Source organism: Chlamydotis macqueenii, chromosome 6, assembly GCF_036417535.1.
Source record: "Chlamydotis macqueenii isolate bChlMac1 chromosome 6, bChlMac1.mat, whole genome shotgun sequence".
In the NCBI taxonomy this organism is placed as follows: domain Eukaryota; kingdom Metazoa; phylum Chordata; class Aves; order Otidiformes; family Otididae; genus Chlamydotis; species Chlamydotis macqueenii.
In genome coordinates this window covers 2,725,016-2,750,295 of record NC_141561.1, presented here as the reverse complement: position 1 = coordinate 2,750,295, position 25,280 = coordinate 2,725,016, and the positions used below count along the sequence as shown (strand labels likewise).

Sequence of the window (25,280 nt, the reverse complement as noted above, 5' to 3'; positions counted from 1 at the left end):
TTTTTTTTTTAACTCATGTAAGAGAGAGATTACTATTAAGCAAAAGCAGGAAGATGTCCTTTTGTAAGATTCAGAAACTGAGCAGGAACATTTCGTGTTGTTTGTTTGTTTGTTTTTTTTTTTTTTTTCTGGTGAGTAAGAGTTGTATTTCATAATGCTAATTAATTGTTTTGGCTGGAAGGGGGAAAAGTTGCAGATTAGATAAGCTCTGGTTTTGTTTCTTATCGCATAACTATATTTTTAATTTGAAGACGTGTTACTGGAGATTGCTGAGTTGTGTGTTGTGGGGGAAATGTGCTTACTAATGAGGCGGGTTCAGGCTGAAGGCTTTCAGAAGTAAATTTTCTTGAGTTGTTAGGAAGCTAAAAGCATGGTGGTAATTGATGATACCTAGCTTGCCTGGTCAAAGCTATCTGAATGTTCGTCTCATATTTCTTGTGTGAACATACATTCACTTACAGCTAACTTTGGTATCACGTGACATGGCTAAGTGACTATTATAGGTCACTTGTAGACCTCTGTAAGGTTATACAGGAAAAAGTGCATGAATAGCAAGTTAAGGACGTGGTTTAACGTTATTAAAATGCTGACAGAGTACGAATGAGAAGTGACTTTCGTTCTCAGTCCTTGAGTGATCGCCTCAGGATGGTCTTTCACTGATCGTTAAATATAATGTTCAATTTTGGGTATTTTGACAGGCTGAAAGTAGTTAACTTGAAGAAATTTTTTCTTGCCTTCTCTTCTGTTTGCACTCTCTACATCCCTTAATTCATTCAGTTTCTGTTGTAACACTGGAAACGTGAAGCGTTCAGCATCTGGCTTTCAAAGCGTCCTGGAGCTAGTGATGCTTCTGAAGCAGCATGTTCATTCTCCTTTTAAAGCAGAACGCATTAATTTTGCACAAGTCATAGTGTTTTGTTTGGGTATTTTTGCTGGTACAGTGTAACATACTGAATATTTCTGCTGATACAATGAACTGGAAGAGTTCAATCAGGAGGGCTTCGAAATGTGTGCGTACACACAGATATTAAATTTTGGCAATACTTAATTGCTGGTTTTTTTTTTTAAAAAAAACTTTATGATCCAATCCAACATTCACATTTTCTTGGACATATTCTTATGCCTAAACATTTTTTTTGTGATTTTTTTGTTCATAAGATCAAATAATAGTCACTTAATCTTTTTCTTGGAGGGCTTTTGCCCTGCATGCGTGAGCGTAAACACACTGGTATTGTTTGGGGACTCCAGGGGTGCTCTGCTTTTGCTCCTTTTGTCTCTTCTTGAAATGGTACACCTTTTACAGATTATGCATTTTTTTCTCCATTGCATTAACTGATAGTGTAATTTTTTTTATAAAGAGTTTAATGGAGTTGCTCATGTATTACAGCTAATTGTCAACATAAAGGCAAGTAGTCTTGTTTGGTACATGTCCTACGTGCTGGAATTGTGTTGGGTGCCTCCCGGCCACCAGCTTGCTGCCTGCAGTGAAATCAGAGTTTGGAGTCCAGTGCTCAGGTCTCCCCCCTCCATTCCAGACACGCTGTCACATCTTTATTGGGAAGCATAAGTCTTCTAAAGCTGATTTTGTATATGGAAATGTTACAGATAGTTATTTTCATAGCATGAATAGTTTTTTTTCTTTTAATCCCAACTTAGCAATAATTATTTGTACTAAATGATAATTGTTAACCTTTAGGTGCCTTAAAACAATTACTGTGAATTTTGTTACGACGATGGTATTGTCTTTTAAAGAGAGATCAAGTTTTGTTTTCAGTTCTGCTGTCAGGGTCCATGACTTCTAGGAAGGTGCTTGAATAAACGCAGTCAAGTGTTACAGGCTCACACAGAAAGGGTGAGGTTGGAGGGGACCCTGGAGGCCGTGCTGGCCAACTCCGCTGCTCAAACAGGGCCCCCTGGAGCCTGTTGCCCCGATCCGTGTCCAGATGGCTTTTGAATGTCTCCGAGGTGGGGCTTATCAAATGTGTGAGGACTTGTTTAAGCTGTTGATCAGAAGTACCTACCTGGCACTGTCTGCTGCACTCAGGTTTAGGTTTAAAAACATAAATGACTTCATGTGTGGACAGAACCTGTTCTGACTTAAGGTTTGTGTGTCACATAACCTGTGGTTGAACCCTCAAAGTTGCTTACAAATGAGGGGCTGTGTAGAACAAAGAAGTCAGAACACCAGTGTGTAAAACAGAAGGTCATCGGAGGATAACTAATTCAAACCATGCAAATATTCTGTAAAACAAAAATCCCTCAAAAAGACTTTTCGAAAGTTTAAGTGATGAGAAACTCAAAAGATTGTACTGCCATGCAAGTGAAATCAAGACAGCACACTTTATGTAGGCAAGAAATGAGGTTTGTTTGGTTAGAATCAGCTGGCTTATGTGTTTGGGAAGTGCAATTCCCAGGAGAAGTTTATTTCTCAGTTTGAGTTCAGCACCTTTATTTATTTACTTATTTTGGGTGTGTTTGGAGACGGCTGGGACTGCTGAAGTATGTTTGGTAGTAAGTAGCATAATGCTGGGTTGTAATCTTCATTCATGGAGATTTAAACTTGAGTTCCGTTTTAGACCTCTTCCCCTGCCTGTATTTTTCTCCCTCCCTTTGAGACCCAGTGCATCGTGCAGTGATATCCCTCACGAGCACACATTTCAGCTCCGTTTTCTAGCCACTATTTCAGTTTTCACCTGCGATCCTCTGTCCTTCCTGCAAAATATTTTTGTGGCTAAGTAGGTTAGATTGTGTTAGCTTGACACTGCAGTGAGGATGGAAATAAGTTGTTGATGAATGTGGACCTAAATGCTAGAGTAGCTGAGCATAGTTAACTGATGAACTGTTAAATTGAGCAGCTTTTGTTTTAATTTGTTCTGGCTGTATTGATGCGGTTGAAGTCAAACAATACAAAGATTTCCTCTTAAGTCTCAGGCTCAGGCTCGGTTTATTAGGGCTTATCACGTTAACACCTATCAGCTAAGCTATAATGAGTGCTCGTGAGCGTAGGCTTAGTCTGTGACAAACAAGCAGTTTATCTGGAGTGTATTTTTCAGATACCCTGAGCCAGGGTAGCTGTGGCCTGCAGGTATTAGGGATGGTCTGCTTTTTGGAGCACATCTGACTCAACAATGCAAGGTGAAAGCCCACCATGGGGAAGTGGAGCGTCCTGTACCCTTACAATAAGCGGCAGGAGCATGCGAGGACAGAAGGCTTGGGAATGGAGAAGCGTGAGACTGCTACGCTCCTGGTGTCATCCTGAGGTTAGCTGGGTTCAGCCATCTCTGAAAACCACACTCTTCATTTAGATAAAGTCGCATTTTTGCTGCAGGCTAGAGTCCTTCCCGTGGGGTCAGTTAACACCGATCCATTAAAACTTGTCCTAACTTGTTTGGGCGCCTGAGTCCATACTGGAGAACAATGGTATCTGCTTGGATGTTAATTGAGAGTCACACCTCAATTCATTATGCAGGAACTTTCCCTTATAGGTAGGTTTCCTCAGGATGAGGTGTAATTCCCTGATGAAAGCTTAGGAGAAGGTTTTGAAATCTGCCTCTCTCTGCTCTGTCGCTCGGCTCTGGAACGTCTCAAATGTAGGAAGCAGTTTTTCCTTTTCCTTCAATTTAAGAAAACTTTGGAAAGAAATAGTTCAGGCAGCTTCAGCTGTGCTTTGAATTACATGGTGCCAGATTTCATGTTGCTCCTGCTTGGCTAAATTCAGCAGTACTCATCCTTTTACAATTCCTTTGTTGGCTGGGATCAGTTGAGATGTCCTGTTTGAATAATATAGATCAACAGATATTAAATCAGCTTACGTTCATCTTGGTTTTAATTATTTTTCATAAGAAAGATCATTTTGGTTGGTGCTAGACATTCAGAAGTTTATTTGTAATTTATTGTGCCAACAAAGCGAATAAACTGTGCCTTGTTTATACTTATTTGAAGTTACATGCCTTAGTTTGTTTATTGTTCTGATTGTTCAACTTTTTAAAAGATAAATGACACATTTAATATTTACATAAACAAAATCGCAGCTAAATCTTAGGTGTCCCGAAAGCCGTTGGTGGTGAAGATTAGTTGTAGAGCTGAAATTTCTGCAACAATAGAGAAGAACTGAACCAAAACTGGCTTACTGTGTAGGAAAAGGAGTAAGAAGTAGAGAAAAGAAATTTATGAAACTAAAAGTAATATCCTTATAGACTGTCATAATTTAACATTTCATGTTGACTAGTTCTGAGACAAAAGAAGGGAATATTTTGGAATATACTATTCTAAAGTTTTGATTTTAATTTTGGAAATTCCTACTTGTTAATATGTGATAATCACTGTATAGTGTGACTGAAGGCATTGAGTTAAAATACTGTGCGTGTCCATAACAGAACTGCTCTAAATAAAAGGGAGCAGAAGTTTGCAGAAAAAAAATCGAGGTCTTATTTTTCCTAATTTACTTTCATGCAGTTATAGTTGTGATTTATATATTTACAGCAATAAAATGCCTATTCCTTTAAGGTAAAAGGAGAGATTACCACACCTGGTACCTGAATTTTTTTTTTTTTACTTGGCGAAGAAAAAAGTCATTTCCCGTCGGTAAATGTGTGAGGACAGAGCTGGGTTGCTTTTGTCTGTTAAACTTACTTCTCTGGTCTCTTAAGTTTGGTGTGCTCAACACCTCACCAGCATGGCTATTTCAGTAGGATTTTTCTCTGTAAGGTATTTTCTCATATTTATATCATCTTAAATTGTGAGAAGTTACTGCTTACAGCTTGCCGTGTTAGATGTCACTTTTTTTTGGTCAGTTTTCCATATCCATAAACTACTGTTTTCTCCATTTTTTTATCTCCTTGTGTCCCCTGTGACACACACAGTTGTTCATGTGCATATCGACTCTTAGCCAGCATATTTATAAATGTTTCCTACCCCCTTTTCCCTAGTTGTTTTCTTGCTTACATTTTAATTTGTGATTTGGTTTCCTTAGCTTTCTGCCATGTTTATGGCTACAGCTCACACTTTTTATCCGTTTGACCGGCTTGAGTTGCATAACAAAAAACTATTTCTACCCTGAAGCATCCTGCTAATGTGTGATTCCCCTGTGCTAAACTTAGATACAAACAAAATACTGTATGTCTTACAGTGGTATCCAGTGACTAGATAAGTAAGATAGAGACACACTGTTATTGCAGAAAGTTAAAAAATAATGATACATTTGTTTCTGTCATTAAAGTGGAATTTTGTAGTTGGTTTTAGTAGTTTTAATTCCTACCAGTTGCTGTATGTGCGCTTGTGTTTTAGTTTTTTTCAAACTTTTTTCTAAGTTGTCCTAATTTCAGAACCGATCTCTGCTGTCTCTTTTTTTAGTATAATACAATGGATTTCTGGTTTGTTCATCAGGTCTTCAGGACTCCCCAAGTTTCATCACTTTGGTGAGGACATTTGCTTTAAAAAACTCCATAAAATACAAATTCCTTGCTATTGGCATGTGTACCTCAGTTAAATAAAAATCCATAGTAAGAACTTTGGATCTTACTCCTGGAAAGAAAATATTGCACACAAGTCAGAAGGTTAAATGTGTAGTGCAGTAAGAGAGGGAGAGATACTGTGACCAACTTGTTCTTGAATTTAAAAGTTATATCGGAAGCTTTCCAGGAAATTGCATTGCTTATGAAGGTGAAATTACCGGGCTTGTTTGGTACCCAAACTCTTGGTAACGTAACTTTAGTGCTAAGGCGGTAAGTTCTGCTTTGACAACAGAAACTTATTTTTAATGCACGCTTTCATTTAAGTGGTCCGACACGTTCACACCTCTGGTTCTTTGACTCTTGTAACCAACCAGCCTTTAGGCTTCTCAGAGGCACCGCTTAACCTGTGTGGCACGAGTGAGCGCTGATGTTTTGAAGGATCAGGTCTTTAATATTGAGGTGACACAGTTTCTTTGCTAACAAACGTGGTAGAGCAAGTAGCCTGAGACATCTTAGCCACGCGAGGCTCTTGAGTAGCTTCAAGTGAGGTTTCTGTGCTGGGACCAGAAGCAACGTGCGCTGTTAAGAAGTTGTTGGGTGATGCAGATCTCTAATTGTGGGATGAAGCGAGGCAGCAGCTGCCGCTGCGCTGCCTTTCCCGGGTGCTTGTGGCTCCAGGCAGGGAGACAGATCCCATGGGGAGCTGTTGCAGGCTTCCGTTGGGGAATTTCCAGTCTTCCCTCCTGGTGACTCTTCCTCCTCCCTTCTGCAAGGAACACAGTTTTGTGGCTCGTGGTCCTGTGAAGGTTTTGATGTGTGGAGCCAGGAATCCCACTGAGTTGAGATTCTGTGTATACTAAAGGGGAAAAATTGTTGCTGTGCAATCGCAGCCTTGAAATACGTTGTGGGGTTAATTACGTGAAAAATAAGAGAGAATATTTCTATATGCAGCTGTATACCTTGCCAGGAATCCTCGTTTGTCTGACTCGGGACAATCAAGTTCCCCTAATTGAAGCAAACTGTAAAGAAAATAATCGGGGATTCCTCAGATGCAATTTGTTAACAGTCTTTTCTGTGTAAGGTTGCATTTGTTAGGTGGCGAATGATACAAATGTACCACAAGGAGCCTTTGACTGAATGTTACAGGATTTGTAACAATTTTATTTTAAGGTTATGCAAGGGCATCTTGGGGGGGGGAGGTCACACTTGTCAGGAAACATAAATATCTTGTGAAACACCATTCAAAAAAGATTTTTTAATAATTGTTTAATTAATTGTTGTAATATAGCAAGAACTATTTTTAATAATTTATATTCAAGTTTTGGCAGACTGGAAACTTGAGTAATTAACTATAGCTTTAAAATATAGTGGTCTAGATTTTTTTTTCTACATTTCATAACAGTGACAGTTTTATGTCAATAGTATGTTCATAAATAGCAAACAATCATTATTTATAGGAATGAGAGATTGCTTATGTTCTCATACATCACTACTGTCCCACTCAGTAGAGTAATATTTGGGATGTCTCACTGTCATTTCATACCCATTATTACATAGGATGATTGAAATTGCGTTGCTTTTTTTTTTTTCTGCATTAAACTTGTTTTGAGGGTTTTATTAGGGTTTTGGTTTTGTTGTGGTTTTTTTTGTTTGTTTGTTTTTGTGTGCTGCAAGGTTAACTAAAGAAACACAAAAATGATTGTGATATTCTCCGGTTGTCTCACTTGCCCTGTACCTCCATCAGTGTCTCCTGGGCTGATTTCCACTCTTACTGCCTAGCTTGCCTGTAGTCACCTTACAGTGTTTAAATTTGCTTTAGTCAGACTGCTAGAGAGGAAATGAAGGAATTGTTTGGCATTTTCTTTTTGGTCCAGATTGGATTTTCTTCGTTTATACGCACAGCTGCTGTGTAGACACCAAGTCATCCAAAGATGTTGGGCTCAGGTGTTCTTGGTGGCCCTTCCCTTGCATCGTTTCAGCCTACATCAGCATTCCTGAGAGAATAGTCAGGTGATTTGTCTGTAATCGGATAATTTGTGTGTAAAGTATTCCCAGTGACAGAATGGCTTGCCTTTGGTTTTTAGATAGCACCAGCATTGCTTTGTGAATTTACAGTTGTTTAAGAACTGGGAAAGGGAAGAAAGCAACAGAAGTGTTGTGGATTTGGTGAGGTTTTTTCTGTTGACATATTAGTTCACTCACTTCTGAAATGATGGAATTACTTCAGAGTAGCTAAATGATAAAGATCTTACCCATTCCAGGGACTTGTGTGAATTTTTAGGATGGAGTGGTAGAATTTGGTTCACTTTGCCACTGCCTCCCTCTTTCGTTGTCTGTAACGGCAGCCAACCGTTAGCATGTGTTTTTTTGCCTGTAGTCATATTTCAGCAGTACGGAAGGCAAGTGTGTGGCAAGTGGTTCCTGTGATTATTTAAAAAAAAAAAAAGTGAGGGGTATCATATTGAAAAGTCATCTGGCCAAAAGGAAACTGAGAAGTGGTTTCATGAGCCCTTCCCACTCGTCAGGAGGGCCTTACGCCTTACCTTCTGCTGCTGCTTTTAGGGGTTTTATTGAGCTTCCTTCCACCGAGAGTCAGAAACCCCTTGGAGAAATGGAGAGGAGTCGTAATCCTACAGAGCAGCTTTGCTTTGGGTTCGTTGGTTTGAACTGAGTGTGTCAATTTTTGTTGTTTGCCCAGCTCTCTGAATTACTTTATAACTAATATAACCTGTTAAGGGGACACCGTGTAGCAAGGGGAGATGGATCTGATTACTGAATAGATTAATTTGCCATTGGGTCAGTGGAAGAACATATGTGATCGGCTTTGCTAATTCACGAAAATGTTTACTTTTCTAAGTAAATTGGAAATGAAGCAATGAGCTTCTCCTGAGATACTCATTGCTGTATTAAGTGTGAAAATTGCGGTGGTGCTGAGAGGTTTCCTGTTCTATATATAACTCCTTATTTCAGTTAACTGTTTTCCAACCCAGGGAAAGGAAGGTAAACAGCTCTGTAGGTGTCTTCCCTCCCCCCCCCCCCCTCCCTCTCTTAAGCCTTCCAGCTGGTTAGATACGCTTTATTACAACATCAGAGCAAGAAGTCAATTGTACTTTAGATAATTGGTCATCATTTTGTTTATACTACATTGACATGTCCAGGTATATATTAAAAAAAACCAACAAACCAAACAAAAACAACAACAAAAAGAATAATCCCAAAACCTCCAGTCAAAACCAGCTTCACCAGTAGGCTGCTAACAGCTCAAGTTGTTCATCGCATTGGTCTTGTGAGGCAAGTGAATCCTTCTGGATAGAAGATGTTGAGCTCTTTCTGCACTGAGGAGGATAACTATTCACTGGCCATGGTTTTTGTGGCAGTGAAGGATTGAAGGGGTTAACCGTGGAAGAAAACAAAAAATGTATTTGAGTTTACGCTTTTATCTTGGAAATCTTTACAAAAAAAAAAGCGGAAATCTTTATTTAAAAAACAGGGGTGTGTGCAAAGAGGGAGTAGATAATAGGGCTGTGGTTTTAGAAGGGGAAGAGGCTTTTGATCAAAGTAGCTTTTGAGCTTCATGATGCTTTTTTCTGTAAGTTGTCAACAGGTGTTACTAGCTGTGGTTAAGGCTTTGCAAGATGCCTCTGTACACTTTGTATTAAAACTCTGTACTTTTTGTTTCTGAATCTCCCTATTAAATATAAAAATGTCAATTTGTATTTCCTAATTTCAATGTAGCATTAAGCAACTGGGATCTCCAGGCCTTAGTAACTTTTCCGTGTTTGCTCTGCTTTAATTCAATTTTTGATTGCAGGCAGAATGGAAGGCTGACTCTGGGTTGGCCTAGAAATAGCTTATTTTGAGTAGGTAAAGCTGTTAATAAATTCACTTTTCCATCATACTTACAGTGGAGTGCTATGGAGTTAAAGCCATCTATCTTGTTAAGAGAGTTGGTTTTAACAGCTAAGCTGTGGTATGTTATGTTTTGTTTCCCTTAAGTCTTGGTAACATCTGTCAAAATAGTTCTTTCCTTACAGTCTACAGTGTTGCAGGTATCTAATGTAAATTGTGTGACCTGAAGCTGTGTTGTGAAAGGACTGGCAAAGAGGAAATTATTTTCTTAAATAGTGTCGCAGTAAACTGTAATGTTGTTTCGTTGCTTTCTTCCTCATGGGGTAGATGTAAATATTAGTAAGCGAATAAAAGTGAAATAACCTTCTGAAGACTTGTAGCATCCCTCGGATGGTGTGGTTTTAAGGAATGAAGAAAGGAACAGATACGTTTAGTCCTGAAGGTGTGCCTTCTGGAGTGCCTGTAACCAGTATGGAACTGCTCATTGCAGCTTCATAATTAAGACAGATCACTTTTTCAGTGTGAGGATAGTATTCAACCATAGGCATCTCCAGCCATGCTCATCTGAAAAAAACCCCAGTGCATTTATTTAAAGTCTGATAAATGCTATTTCAGAGAGAGTACTAAGGGGGATGGCAACGGGGAGCTTGGAGGATAAGGGAAATCCAAACTGGTCTGTAGGATGCAAGTGCTCTGCTTTGCAGCGGGGCAATAAAAGGGGGTATGTTGGTAAATACAGTTCTAATGGGTAAAAGTAACATTCAGTATCGATCACTGTTTCCCTTAAAGCTTACAAAAATAATCTTTAGGAGAATATTACCTATTGACTTGTTACTCTTGATGAACTTCTCATAGTGAAGAAACTCCCAGATAGAAAGTTTAGAAAGAATACAAAACCTGTGGTATTTCAGGGATGAGAGGACATAGCAGTCCTTGCAGGTTCCTTGCTCTGATTTGGAGTTTGAGCTTGGTTCTGAACATGTACAACCAAAGCAAAGTATCTTTAGGTACCAGCGTTGTAGGATTTTTTTTTTTTTTCCCCTCTGAGGAGGAATTAAAGCAAGGACTGCAGTGTTTCAATATGGGTTCAGGCATGTGATTTCAAAGTCTCATTCCGGACTAAAGCTGGTACTTGTTCTCTCTGTCAGCCCTGCTGTGAATGGCTGTCACATCATTTGGGTTGGAGCTTTGAAGGTGGTGGTGTGAGACCGCTGGGTGCCGTGTGCTCTCCTGTGCCGCTCCACGCAGAATGAGTGGATTCACGCTGGCAGGGCAGGCTGTCTGCACCGGGGAAATGTACTGGATTATCTAAAGCCGGGGACTTGAGCAGCCGGCTGTAAACTGTTGCCGGTGTGGTGATTGGACAGTGAAGGTACTTGTGTGGCTAAAGTGCGTCTAGAGGGATGAATCTTTCCCTTGGAGAACAATTTTGTTGTAACACGTAAATGTGCTAAAGCAGCAGTATTACATATACTAAACATTTAGGTATTTCTAGTTCTGTTTTGCTGTCGGTTGAGGAAATAGGATTATCTAAGCTGTATTTGTTTGAAATTTTTTAGTCAAACTAGTGAGAAAGGTTTGGATGTGCTTTTTAAGGAATTAGTAGGTCGTAACTTTGACAGGTACTCCTTTTTATTTCCAGGGCAGGACGGTCTGTTTGCTGTCACCACTGTTTCCTCAATGTTCAGTTATTTTGTATGAGATCTTTTTATCTCCCCTACTTCAGAACAAAGTACAAACTAAAATACTCTGTATGTCTTTCAAAACCGTTAGAAAAGGTGAAAAATAGGCAAAAAGATGTATTGGTATACCAGTTACTAACTCTGTCTTTAAAAATGCTTTTTCAGGTTTAATAAAGCCATTTAGTTAGACCAACTTTCATGTCAAAGTCTTGAGAGTTTGTTTAAACAGAGCTGGTTTAGGAGTTAAATTTTTTATTTTCCTTAACTTCATGTTCAGCAGAAAGGTTTCCCCACTCCCCAGTTTTAAAACTTACATAGCGTACCTGTCTCTTGAAGCTCTGCTGTTTGATGAGTGACAGTAATACTGTTAAGCCTGTTCTGTTTGAAAGCTGTGATATGCTTGAAGGCTTTTTATAGTAAAGTGAGTACTAACACCTATTGTCTGATTTTCCTTGGGAACTCTGTATGCTTACTAGCAGTTGTACCAAAACTGAGAATCTGAATTACTCATCTGCACTGTTTAATGAGCTGTGGAGCCAAAAGATGTTTTGAATTTCAGTTGCTGTGTGTATTTCACTACTTTTTCTGAAAGTTAGAACCAATTTACCCATTCATTCCTTAGGCCACTGTGGACTAGCGTGGCTTCTCTAGTAGGTGCTTAATCCCGTTTTAGAAGAGTGTCTGGGTTTGTTTTATTTTGGGGTTGTGGTGGGGAACTGTAAGCTGGTCAGCTTCAGTTGGTTGGCTGTGTGAGGAATGCATCCTCAGCAAATTTGTTGATGGTCCTACATTAGGAGGAGTGGTTGGCTTGCCGGCAGTGGAGCATCCATCTTTGTGGATGCTGGGAAACTTGAGGACTGGCCCAGCTGAAACTTTGTGAAGTTGAATTAGGAGAAGTGCACAACTTCAGTACCTGGTGTGGAATAGGAACGCTGTGCGTCGATACGGGTAGGGAGCTGCCTGGCTGATGAGCAGCACTGATGGAGAGGATGGACCAGGCGATGGGCCAACTGTGTGAGCATGTTGTGTGACTAAGGCATGCTGTAGACTGGGCTCTGCTAGGAGGAGTGTGGCTACCAGATAGGGAGGTTGTTATGCTCCTCCATTTGTCAGTGGTGAGGCTGCTCTTGGAATGCCCTGTTACTCTGCTTTCCCCAAATTTCTCAAAGATACTGAGAAACTGGAAGATGATCTGTTAGTGGGCTGCCAGCGTGGCTAAAAACTTAGACCGCAGCTGCTCTGAAGAGAGGTTGAGGGAACAGCCCTTGTTACTTCTGGCAAAAGAGGGTTAGTACAGCACTGAAACAGGTTGCTTAGAGGGGCTGGGGAAACCAGAGGTTTTCAGGACTTGAAAAAGTCATGGCTGACCTATCTAATGTTGGAGATAATGGTCTTCAAGTGGGAGCTGGACAGATAACCTCCAGAAGTCCTTCCTAACAGCCTTTCTGTGGTACTCCTGTGTCCTGTGGTGTTAACTGTTAGGAGACAACTCTAGGGACATGAGTTGAAAGCCACATAGTAATGAAACAAATTTTATTGTATTTGGATTGCCTAGTCAGCACTGTGAAGCTCTCCAAGACACATTTTAATGGTGGAGTGACAGATGTACTCAGTATGTAGTAACTCAAGCAGATCACAGCAGATATTTGATTGCATGCTTGTCTTAATTCTAATAGCATTCACTTGGGAGCCTGATAGTTTGACTTAATGTTGCTTCATCTGCTGCAGGAGATTCCCCAAGCTGCTCTTCCAGTCACTGATTTGTTATATTCTAGTTTTGCAGAAATGGCATTATTTGCATATTTGCAAGATCTTAATATTTAAGAGAATGTAATTTATTAAATATCATTTACATATTTTTAAATATTTGCCTTCATTCACTACCCTTTTAAAAAATAATGCTCTGTAGAATTAAAGAGGAAGAAATCCTGTTCTTGAGAAAATTTACCAAGCGTGTGGCACAGCATCTCTGCGTGCAAGTCCACTGTGTCTGCCAGACTGCATTGCGATCGAGTTACTGAAACACTGGCTGGTTCTCCAGCTTGTGGTGTTGATGCCTGGCCTCTTGTGAGGCAGGATAGTCACTGGTGTTAATCGGGGGTGGAGGGGAGGAACCCCAGACAACCAAAGGATGAGACAGTAACAAAGTTGAGGGTTTGTTTTGTGGTTTTTTTTCTTTTTCCTATTTAGAAGGAATAATCTTTCTAGCAGTCATGTGTGTGGGAATGGCTAGAGCATAATCTGAAGCCCCTGGAATAGGCAAGGTAAGATTGCACAGGAGTAGGACAGAGCTGAGCTTCAATTTCAAGTTGATATTCTGCTGACTCATCCTCCCTCTCCTCAAATTTTGGAAGCTGGAGGCAAGAACTCTGGGGTGAGGGAGAACAGCAAAAGCAGAACAGAACTTTCAGGCTCCCGGTTCCGCTAGAGACTGGTAGTTGCTCTGCTAGGACACTGGCTTCTTTGCTTGTTTCATGAGTTCTTGATCCATGTAAGTCAAGCATGACTTAACTTTCACAAGTACATGGGTTTGGTGATTTAAGATCTCGTCCTGGTGAAGGCTCCCACTCTTTACTGGACACACAGAAGGCAGCATGTGCTAACTTAGCCATTTTGAGTCTTAGCGTGTGACACTTTTGTGATGGTTTCAATTAGTAGACTGCACTGGAGGGTCTGAAGCGTACAGATCCACTCTACAGCTGCCAGCCTCTGGCTCAAGGAGGGAGACAGCGAGAGGAGTAGTGTTCAAAATCATCCCAGAATTGCTGGGTAGACAGGAATGATGAAATTAGCTATTCTTTTTGTGTCAATCTGTTGCTTACAGTACTTTAAAGGACTTACTATGCATCTCTTAGCTGATCTTGCATAAACTTTCTCTGTGACGGGTTTTCATGGGTTTGGCTTGTACTGTCCCGAATTTTCTGCGGAGGTTATTTTGTGTAGTGTGAATGTTTGACTCTTCCCCAGTTTGGTAGGTGTGTGCTGTTGTCTGAACAAAAGGTTCTTTTAATCTGTTTGTAGTCCTGCCTTGCATTCACAGGAGCTCTAAGATTCCTGTGGGTTAGGAACTCCCCGGTATACTAAACGGTGGGGAACACATCTTCTCCTGTCTGTTAACCTGGAAGCAAGCATCACGCTGTTCTCTAAAATACAGCAAAGCCTCAACTCTCTTATCGGGGTCTCCTGTAGAACACCAGGACAACAGTAGGAGAAAAGGGTGACTGTCTTTGTATGCGCTTCTATGTACTGATACCTAAATAAACAAACTCTTCAATTTTCCTCTTGCAGGAACATCATTTGCAACGGGCTATCTCAGCACAACAAGTTTTCAGAGAAAAGAAAGAGAGCATGGTTATCCCTGTCCCTGAAGCGGAGAGCAATGTCAACTATTACAATCGCTTGTATAAAGGAGAGTTTAAGCAACCAAAGCAGTTCATTCACATTCAACGTAAGTTCACAAATGTTGGTTTTGTTCCTCCCCTTGCTCAATTTAAGTAATCTTCAGACAGTCTTGAGGACAAAGTTGCTACAATATTCAGAAACTAGGAGGACTCAAAAATCCAATGGGGGTTTATATATGTCAAGTCCAGTATCTCTTCTCCAGCTCTGGAAGAATTTAAAGTTGAAGGTGAATGTGAGTTTTTTTTCCTGCAGTGTTTGTTTCTGGGCTCTGTGCTGATACTGTACCTCCATGTGTGGTAGCTGGCAAGCCTTATCCTGTTTGTTGGTTATCCAGTATTGTTGATTAAGTTATTATTTTTATTTATTCATTCATTTATTTATTTTCCCTTCCCCCCTCTGGTTCTGAAAAGGAATAACTGAACTAGCCTGGCTGCCTCTTAGTTGCTTATACAAATGCAGGGAGTGGAAGAGGAGTTGCCTTGCTAAAGGAATCTGGAATGCCTGTTAACTCAAAAGTTCTATATAAATGGAGATCAATAAAATAGAAGAGTTTGTAATTAAATCGGCCTTCATTCTACTGATTGTACTAGGGTTCCTGAACGTTTGGTTTCAACCCTGCTAACGGTGGAGTATAAGCTGTTCCCTATAGCGTGGGTTTATTCTGGTAACAGTTATTTTTCCTCTGCGTTTTGCTGAATCTGTATAGAGTTCCTTCTCTGCAGGGAGCTCTGAGCTTATTTTATAGATAAAAGGAAGTATTCTTTTGCGTGAGTTTAGCTTCCTATGTCTTAAAAGACCTGATCAGTTAATCTACACTTGGAGTTAACTGTAGTGGTCTCTGGATTAATTTTAACACTTTTTTTGGTTGATGTTCTGTTGACAAGTGACACACATTTATATTTCAGTTGTCCCTCGGCACACAAATCACGTTTGTCCTTTGCAGCATGCGGTTCTAGGGCATTATTTTGTGACTTGGACTTCTCCCAGGAGTCATCTTTGTAGCAAACCTTAGATTCAGTCATCGCAGTGGCTTGTCAGTCCTTGTGGTGGGGCACAGGTTCGCTCCTGGGTCTCTGCAAAGCAAACTCTTATCGCAGGTTGATGGTTTTTGTTGTTAGTCATATTGGAAAGACTATTAAGGGTGGTGTGCTAAAGCACCTTGAACAAGAATACAGTCCTCGGTTGTTAGTTTTGGAGTTTGTGCAGACAGGGTTGATTTTATGGAACTTCACCTTGCCAGACAGAGTGTGTTGATAATCTGTTCCTCACGTTTTTTCAGCAGCCTCAACAAGAGGCTGTTGGTCATCATGTAGGTTTGAGCAGAGTAAGTGTTTTATGTTTGTGTCGTCTGCTTATAAACACAACAGAAGTTGAAGTTAAGCAAAGATACTTGAACCCAAACCCAGCTGTATACTGAAGATCCTTGCATCATTTCTCACCAGTGTGAAGCCTCCTATTTTTTCCATCTATTTACAAAATGAGAGATTTTTGTAAATGACGTGCTCAAGATTCTCTGTGATATAGTAGAGATCATACTGGTAATGTAAGAAATAAACTAACCGAAATTTATTTAAGTATTTCTCTCCTTAATAGAAGAAACAAACCTTCAAGCAAGGCAGGCTGCATTAACTGAAATGAGGCTGCTGAATGAGGAGTATATTTTATTCTTTTCTTTGTTGGACGTTGCCAGAAACACCATAAATATTGTTAATAAACATGTCTAAAAGTGTTAAATATTTTATGTCAAAATATTCTTTGTCTTGTTGAGACTCAGTCTTTCTGGACAGAATTACAGAAGGTATTTGAGCTGAAGATAAACATCAGATACAGCTCCAAGATAATTTTTCCCACATATTCTGGTTGGAGTAGGTGTGATACAAGGCAGCTTTATGCTACATAAACTGCTCAGAAATTCTGTTTTAATGCTGAAAGCACAAAGAGCAACAGTAATTACTTTGGCCAGGGAAGTTATGTAAACTGATAGAAGCCAACCGGCCACCTACTGTAATCCTTACTTACTGGTGATTGTTACTAGAAAGTTATGAGTAAACCTAGATAATTTTGCAGTTCATCTGGTAGCCCAGGTTTTTAATATTTTTAACTTTACTAGTATAATTCTTTTATTTAAACTGGCACTTCCAAGCAGAGAAAAGTTAGTTTCTCTGTGAGGTGTGGAATTCATGAATAAGCGTGGATTCCAGGCATTATTTGACGTAGCACCAATTGATGTGACTTTAAACAGAATATAAAACAAAAGCCTTGAACTATTCTAATTATTCCAGTACACTTAACAATTTTCCAAGAATGTTTTTAGTTTCAGTAACATGGAGATGCATTGTAAGTTATCAATATACAGCAAAGAGAGTAAGTTAGTACACTTGTGCCTATGCTAGGATTGAGCTAAGTGGTGTAAGAAAATCAGTGTCCCTAACTGAAACAATAACAGTGGGGAAAAAAAATATATTGTGTTTATTCTGTTATATATATGTATTTTACCTGTGTGTTTATATAAAGGGTAATGATACCAAACTAATACTTTATCATAAGTAATACAGCCAGATTGTTCAACTAGTCTTTGTTAAATTCTGCTGGATGAACTCTAGTCACTCTTTGAAAGAAAAAAGTGAAATGTATGCATTTCATGTAATTGAGAGTTGCCCATTTTTTATAAATCGTGTTCCACATTTTTAGGGAATGCTGTAGCAGAATCTGTTCAGGCGTGGGCTTGCGACCTGGGTATGTGCAATGGGTATTTGCATGATCCGTCCCTTACCGCCGAGTTTCAGTGCAGGGGAGGAGCGCTGGAAGCGCTGTTCTGGTCAGGTGCTGTGGACTTGCTGTTGAGGTGGTGTTTTGCTGCTTTGTTACTACTTTGGATGTAATTACTGTGATCTGGTTCGTTGTTTACTCTTGGTCAGCACAGACATACCTGCTGCCATCAGAATCAACGCTGGCCACTCCTTACTGCCAGCGCCTTTCTGGTGGCAGTTGTGTTCACGGGTGAGCCAGCTCTGGGAAGTGATCTGACAGAAAGCTGCTCTTTCATTTTTTGGTTAGGTGAACCTCCATATTTACCAGCTTTCTATCTTGGCTCATTGCATGATTGCTGGTGTTGGCACAAGCAAGGTGGTAGGAATGTGGCTTGCTGGGGAGGGAAGCTAGTGGAACCTCTAGTTTCAGTGGTAACTCACGTCTATGTCAGCTTAAAATGACTGTGGAACCACAGCCTTAATTTAATTAGCTAAATGAAGTCAGTTAATTTAGTTAAGTTAAACTCAGACTTAATGTAACTTAACTTAAAAACAAATTGCATTTCTGTAAGTTAGTATGAACTCAATTCCTAGGGGAGCTCAAGTAAACAAAAGCAAATCCCGTGGTTAAAGTGGCGGAGGATGTAAACTAGGATGTTGGTTTTGCAACAGCGATTAGCAAGCCAGCAAGCTGTGAGCATTCATACAAGGTAAACTTCACTGGTAGGATCACCGGGGCCCTGTCCAACAGTGCACTGTAGAAAAACGCAGCGTGGAGAAATGCAGACGTTTTGGAGTAGGAAAACCAGATTCATCAGTCAATCACAAGAATCTCCCAGGAGGAGGGGATATGGATGATCTGTTTTAACTACATGAACTAGCAGATTGGTTGTTATTAAAACACTAACAAGTAGCTGGTCATCTGAAGTAGGCTGCTTTCTGTGGCTGAGTGTAGTTCTGCACTAATTCTTGCAGGCCTGAATGAGCCCCTGCATCCGTTGCTATGGCAGGGGCAGAAGCAGAGGGTGGTGGTGGATAGTTAGATCACACAGCACATAAACCGCCCGTGTCTTGTGATGGCGCTTGAAGCCAGCAAACTGCCGTACCAGAGGCCAGTTCCGGGGTGAAAAATGTTGGGTTTTTTTTTTTTCTGGAACGAGGGCAGTTCACTCAGTGCTTAGGAAAACAAGAAAACTGGTGATTAAGGATGTCACTGGAAGTATGTTTCAAAAAGTAGTGATCGACAGACTTTAGGGAAGGAGGATGCTTCTGTGAGTGTCCCAGAGCTGGTGGTGGGCCAGCTTGAGGTTGATTAACTTGTTATGATTGCATGCAGCAATTAAAGGAAGAGTGATGCCTTGCATTTCCTGAGACTCGGAGACCTCCACGGGCTGCTGAGACTTTGTGGCCTTCCTGTCTCATTGAAACAGGAGGTGGCCTCTGTGTAACCCCCTTTCTTTGAAAGTGAACTGTATTCATAACTGCAGGCCATGACAAATGAGAAGCATTGCAAGCAAAAGAGAAGCATTGCTAGAAGGTATGAGAAGCAGGGTACGTGACGAGGGCTACTACTGTTCTCGCAGTACTGATGTCTTTTTGTTTAAGAAAATGAGACTGGATTTATGTGATGTAACTTATTCCTGGCAAGTACATGTTGGATACCTTTTATCTTGTCACTTTGATTATTTGTCAAAACATTTTTGTAGAGGTGAAATTCAGGGTGTATTTTGTTTTTTGGTTGGTTGGTTTTTTTAGGGATTACAGTGTTTTCCTTTTTCCAGTTTTTCAGCACTTTGTTTGTTATTCCTGAAGTTTCAAAATGACTGCTAAGAGAGCTGATGTTTTATCAGCAGATAATTTAGTACTGTGGGTGAAGTTCAGTGGACTTGACAGGTTACTTAGTGATTGATGGGGGGCAGATGGACCAATAAAACAGCCAGAAGGGGAGGTTCTGCTTTTCTTCCCTGTTCCACCTCTGGTTGCATGTGCCCCTGTGTGTCTTGAACTGGTCCTGACGCTTACTGGACGCCTCCTCTGCAGACTGGTTCAACTGGCTAACAGCAGTGAGAGGGAGGGACTCCCCTGCTTTCAGCTGAGGTGCACTCTAGGCTCGCTGTAGATGTTGGCAGTCCTGTAACCTGCCTTCTCGCTTTCTTATCACTAATATTCATCGTGTGTTCGTGAGGATGGTCGGTCTTTTAAGTTGCTTGTTGATGGAATGGTTGGGCTTTTTATTTTCTTCATGCTAGTCATAGTGTTCCTTGCTAGTTGCATCTTACGTGAGCCTGTCTGATTTTGTTCTGAAAGGTGGTTGAGGAAGATGCATGGTTTAACGACTTTCAGTGACTCTTCTTTCCTCACTGTGGAAATGAAGGCAAGCTTACTGGCACTGCTTACGATGAACGGGTGAACAGCATCGCATCTTCCCTGTCATTGAGATCACTGCTCACTGATATGCTGGTTTAGAAAGATGGACTCGAAACATTTTGTTCACAGGGATCACTGGATCATCTACTGGCAGGTAGTAGGTTGACATCTGTCTAAGGGTAAACAAGCAGTGCTTTTTCTGGACTCTAATGGATATCTGTGCGTTCTCACGTCATCTGTGAGAACATGGTTAAACACTTGTGTTTTGGAGTAGAGACCTGCTTTACTGTTACGGGAGCTCTTCCAAAGTGATGGAATATCTGGTCTAGAAAATATTGGCCACCTCCTTTGAGCAGAGTAGTCTGGATGTGATTTCACAGTGTACATTAGGACTGCAGCGGTTTTGTAGGCTCTGGGGATGTTCTTGGGGCAGAGGAAACGTTTGCAGTTTCCTTTCTGGTGAAAAGTGGCAGTTTATGCTTGAGGTCGTTGAATTACAGATTGTAGTGGAGGGGAAGTGCAGTCTCATGCATCGTTCCACAGGAACAGGAGATGTATGAGCTGCCAAGGCTGGACTTGCCTGGGAGAGCTCTGAAGAGTTTTGAAACTCCGGTGAGTAACAGGTGGACCAGGCATACTTGATCTGCGTTTGAGCCGTGAGAGAGAAGCTTTTTCCAGTGCTGGGAGTGGAGTTAAGGAGTGTGAGGGTTACAGCTCGGGTGGGACGCTTCACCTCTTTTCATTGTATGGCTGATGTGATGCGCTGTTGGTGCCAACACTGTGCTCCCAGGCGGCTCTGCTGGGACCGCACGGGAGAGGTTGGCGCAAAGCTTACAGGAGCTGAAGGGGGTGTGTAGCAGGCTGGTTCCGTCAGTCCAGCACTGATACCTGGCAGCTGGTTCATTGGCATTTGGCTAGTTCGGCCCTTTGGACAGGGTCGTGTGCCAGGCACCCCAGGTACTCTGACAGTCTCTTCTCTCAAGTACGTAGTCCTGCCTGGTTAATGTGGTTTTACAGAACTCTGAATTTAAAAAAAAATACCTGAGTTGGTTTTTATCTCAAAACTTCTAATTCCTACAGTTCGGGGACTGGTTAGACCATAGGAGAGAAAATACTCTAATTTGCTTTAAAGATTTTTTTTTTTTCCCCAGCATTTTTTCTTTTGCTTCTGGTCTTTTCTGGTCTTCCAAGTTTTTGTTTTAAGGTCCTCTCAAAGCATAGTGGGAAGCTCAGTAGCAGAGTTTTTCTTTAAGTTAGCACTCAGATACAGCCATGAGTTAGGAGCATGAAGATAAGATAGTGCTATTTATCTAAAAAGAAAGGAATATATTTCAACAAATCTTCACTACTGTTAGTACAGTACCTTGTTAATTGAATTATTTGGAGTGTTGTAGTCAGTGTTTCACCTCTTCCAGGTTTTACTAGGTACAGTTAATGGTTCATATTAAGAATTCTTGCTGTTGTGTGCCATTTGTTTATACTTGTTGTAAAACTTAGTTTCTGCTATGTTACCTGAATTATAACTCCCTTCTGCTTTTAGTAGGACCAGAAACTTTGTCTAAGTATGGAAAATGAATAGCGCAATCTGTAATAAAGACATGAGCTTTGCTGTAAAGCTGGGAACTGATTATTTAGAGAGTATGGAGGAATATTCAGGTTCTGCATCTACAGTTGAGGTGATTTTGGAGAAAAAGTAACAATTCCTGCAGGATTCCTAATTGTGAAGAATCTTACCGTGATGTTCTGGAGGAGCTGTATTGTAACAGCATAAAGAAGCGTTTTTTTTTCTCTTGATTTTCAAAGATATATTAAAGTTTCTATGCCTGTATGGTACTTTTTGAAACTGTCACCTCTTCAAGCCACTTAAAATGAAACCTACCCTCGTATTGGAAGTGAGAGACAAGCAACTTCTAACTACTGTCTTGCAGCTGTTGTGTGGGAAACTTTGTAGCATAAAGAAAAAAGTGTTATGCCAGAGATGTGCTAATCTGAACTTTTATCGGTTGTTTTTCATTTCTGACTATTAGATGCATGCTTCCTTGTTTCCATAGCAGGTTATTTACCAAGCATTTCATTTTTTTTTTCTCTGCGTGCATATTTTTGTTTCAGCCTTTAATCTGGACAATGAACAGCCGGATTATGATATGGACTCTGAGGATGAAACCTTACTGAACAGACTAAATCGGAAGATGGAAATCAAGCCGCTGCAGTTTGAAATAATGGTTGACAGACTTGAAAAAGCCAGTTCTAGTCAGGTACAGTACTGTGTTAAGAAATGAGTGAGGTGTTTTGATTTCTGAGTCTTCTGGTGGGGTGGTTCTGGGTGGATTTTTTTTTTTGTTTGTTTGTTTCATTTCCTACTAACAAGATAAATGTGTTTGTGTGGGTCTGCAGTTATGCAGAAATCTTGTTGCTGTCTCTTACTGCTAATATTGGTAACTTGGAAAAAAAACAGGTGGGGAGGGCGTTTTGGAGGGGGTGGTTAGGGAGAGGTGTTTAAGTTTTGATTCCTAATCAGTGTTTTAGTACAACTTGCAACATCTTTTACCTGTGTTGGTATGGAAGCAGCTTGTGGTGATCAGTAGGTGTACAGATTTGGCTACAGACGTGTATGAGAATCCAGATTCTTTGTTTCAGTTCGTGGACATTGAGTTCAGTTGACATTTGAAAGTTAGAAACTTAGAAGCACGGACAGTGAAACAAAGCCCTTGTAGTAGAAACTGCACAGGTGCAAGAAAGTAAGTTATACTCCAGTTCGGACTCAGCAGCTGGTTTCCTTGCTTTAGAAGCAAGAATGTGCTGTGTATTATTTAGTCACTTATTTTATCAGAAGGGTACCAGTATCTTAATAGTCAGTTCCTGAGGTGTTCCAGGAGGCCAGCATCTGGAGAAGAGTCTTAAAGCCAAAAACATTACTCAAAAATTGCATCTGAAGGATCAGTTTCTGAAAGGTAAGTTTGAAATAGGTGGAGTTATTTCTCAGTGAGAAATAATGTTTTGTGGGAGTGAAATATCTGTTGCAGGATCCGTAGCACTGCCTCAGTTACTTGACTTAGTTCAATACTATGTGTTAAGAGGCCAAAAGTGTTGTATTCTCTACATCTTGGAGCAACTGTAACAAGGATTAGATAAAGATTTCTTACTATGCTAAGAAGATTGGATATGAAGAAAAAAATTGGAGAGTACATGGGATGATATCGTTGAACATGTGGTACTTGGATCTCTTGGAGCTTTGATATGGATACCCCTGTTTTAGCTTTCAGTTAAAGCGGTTCTGGTTATCACTTTTCAAGATTAATTTGCATCCTCCTTATGCTGATTTTGTCTTTCATTGCTTGAGTAATGAAGTTAAATTAAAGAACTGAAAGATGTTTTCCTAAAATAAAATATTATAAGAATGAGGTTTTTTTCTCTGTAGGCAGCTGCCCCCTTCTCTTTCCCTTAAACGTAAATAACACTGAAGCATTACAGAGGTGAAGAGTATTTTGAACCAAAGGTGCTTTTTTAAGGAAATCCATGACAGTAAAGATCTTATTTGTGAAAATATCTTAGTTGATTCTTTAAACATAGGCCCTCTCTTGAAGGTAGGGTGTGTAAGGAGAAATCCCTCTTTGTAAATGAGATTTCTGTGGGACCTCCTGTGTAGTATTTTCTGCTTAACTTCAGGGTTTGCAATGTGTGTGTTCAAACTTCTTGCCCTGCTTTCAGGCTACAGGAAATTTTCAGCTGATGTTGAGTAGCTCTGTCCTGAGCTCTGTGTCAGGAATGGTAAGATAGAAACAACTCTTGCCCATTATTAGAGCCTGGGAAGGAATCAGGTTGGGCTGCTTGGCAGATTCCTTCCCCATATGGCGTTATAATGCTCTCAAATCCCTCTTGGGGCTACTACACAATTCCCTTAGCATTTCCGTGACTTAGCTCTGAATTCTGAAAAGATGTTGGTGGGATGTGGGTACCTTCCTTGCCAAGGAGAGGGTTCCAGACGTTCTTCTCGGGCATTGCGATAACCTGATTTACAGGGACTCTGCATCCACGTTACTGGTGGTACTTCCAAAAACAAGCAAGTATGGTCAAAATTTATCTGTTCTAACTGTGTACTCAAGGCGGAGTTATTTTTAAGCAATATTCACCGTGATGTAATTATAGAATCATAGAATGGTTAGAGTTGGAAGGGACCTTTAAAGGTCATCTAGTCCAGTTCCCCTGCAAGGAGCACGATAATGATGTTTAAGTTGTGTATTAGCTACACACAGTCATATAAACTTTTACCTATAGAGAGGGTGTGCTGGTGAGTGTGTGTGTTTGGTAACCAGGCTAATGCCCATTCCCGGGAGAACAGATGCAGAATCATTGTTTTAAAATCATTGTCATAGGCACAGAGGGATTAGTGACCTCCTCCCCCCTCACTTTGCTTTAAAAACAGTTCAATGTTTTTCTAATTCTACTGTAGATTGAAAGGGTTTTGTTCTATTCTGGCTGGAGTTAACACTTACATAGTAGCAATGTATAGTTTATTTTTCTTATCGTAAGGTAGGGACAGGATTTAACACAGCTTGACACATGTTGCAAAACTGCACATTTAAGTTGTTCAGTTGATGTTTTTCAAATTATGGGGAGGATGAAGTGCTGTCCGACTTCTGTTTTAATTAATACTGGAGGTAGTATTGTCTTTTTATTTAATAAATGGGTTTAAGATCATATGAGCATATTAAACTAATGTACTAGTTAGCCAATGATGGATTTTACGCTTATTTAGACTGATCTCCATATTAAAAAGCTGAACATAAAAAGGAAAAAAAAACATTTAGGCACTTGTGTTTAACTACCTCCTACTGAAATAACTTGGCTAAGAAGTGAATGTCTTTTTGTCTCTGGGTTGTAATAAGCAGTGACAGTCGTTGTCCTTTCTATCACAAAGTAAACATTTTGGGGAAAAAAATTAAGAAACTAGTTTACTTCACAATATAATGTATCTATTGTAAAACATCTTCTAGGGGAATCGATGTTAAACTGCAAACAATGATATGTTAATAATGGCTAACGAATAAGAAACTACTTTTTTAATTAGCCAAATTAAGGTGATTCTCAAATCATGATCTGCAGACTGTAGCAAGTAATTTATGTCCCGTGCTTGTAGTTTTTTCAAACAGTGTTTTCATATTTTGCGAAAAATTGAAGAAGTGGTAGACTATTGTATGAAAGTTCCTGAGATATGATGATGCTGGTTCAGAAAAGTTGGGAACTATATATTTAACTTAAGAAGACCAGCTGATGGCTTAAGTACTTCAGTGTAGATCAGTATTTTTCCCTCCCTTTACTCTCATGCTAGAAGATAATAAAATTTATTTAGAAAGTGTGCAGGAGATGTGAATGTGTGGTGACTTCCTCCCTGCACCCCCGCACCCCTCGCCCATCTCAATTGCACCTTTTGAATTTTCTCTTCTAGCTTGTAACACTTCAGGAAGCTAAATTGCTGCTAAATGAGGATGACTACCTTATTAAGGCTGTCTATGACTACTGGGTAAGAAAGCGTAAGAATTGCAGAGGGCCATCTCTCATCCCTCAAATCAAACAAGAAAAGAGGGATGGCTCCACCAACAATGACCCTTACGTTGCCTTCCGGAGGAGAACTGAGAAGATGCAGACGAGAAAGGTAACTTGTCAAACTTTACCGTTTTAAATTTGTCATTTTGAGTCCTATGCAGCATCTTGCAGGATCTATCCTGTGGTAACCACAGTTACTGATCTGATTGTTTGTATGAAGAGTTGCAATATCT

At 40.2% G+C, this 25,280-nt stretch overlaps 1 protein-coding gene across 1 annotated transcript in view; it reads left to right on the top strand.

Annotated features, from left to right (window-relative positions):
• EPC2 (enhancer of polycomb 2) overlaps positions 1–25,280 on the top strand; it is a 48,849-nt gene that overhangs the window by 3,456 nt on the left and 20,113 nt on the right. Inside the window, exons 2-4 of the mRNA XM_086751156.1 lie at positions 14,273–14,432; positions 21,613–21,758; positions 24,950–25,156. Coding sequence (XP_086607282.1) covers positions 14,273–14,432; positions 21,613–21,758; positions 24,950–25,156 — 513 coding nt within the window. The remainder of the gene's footprint in view (positions 1–14,272; positions 14,433–21,612; positions 21,759–24,949; positions 25,157–25,280) is intronic.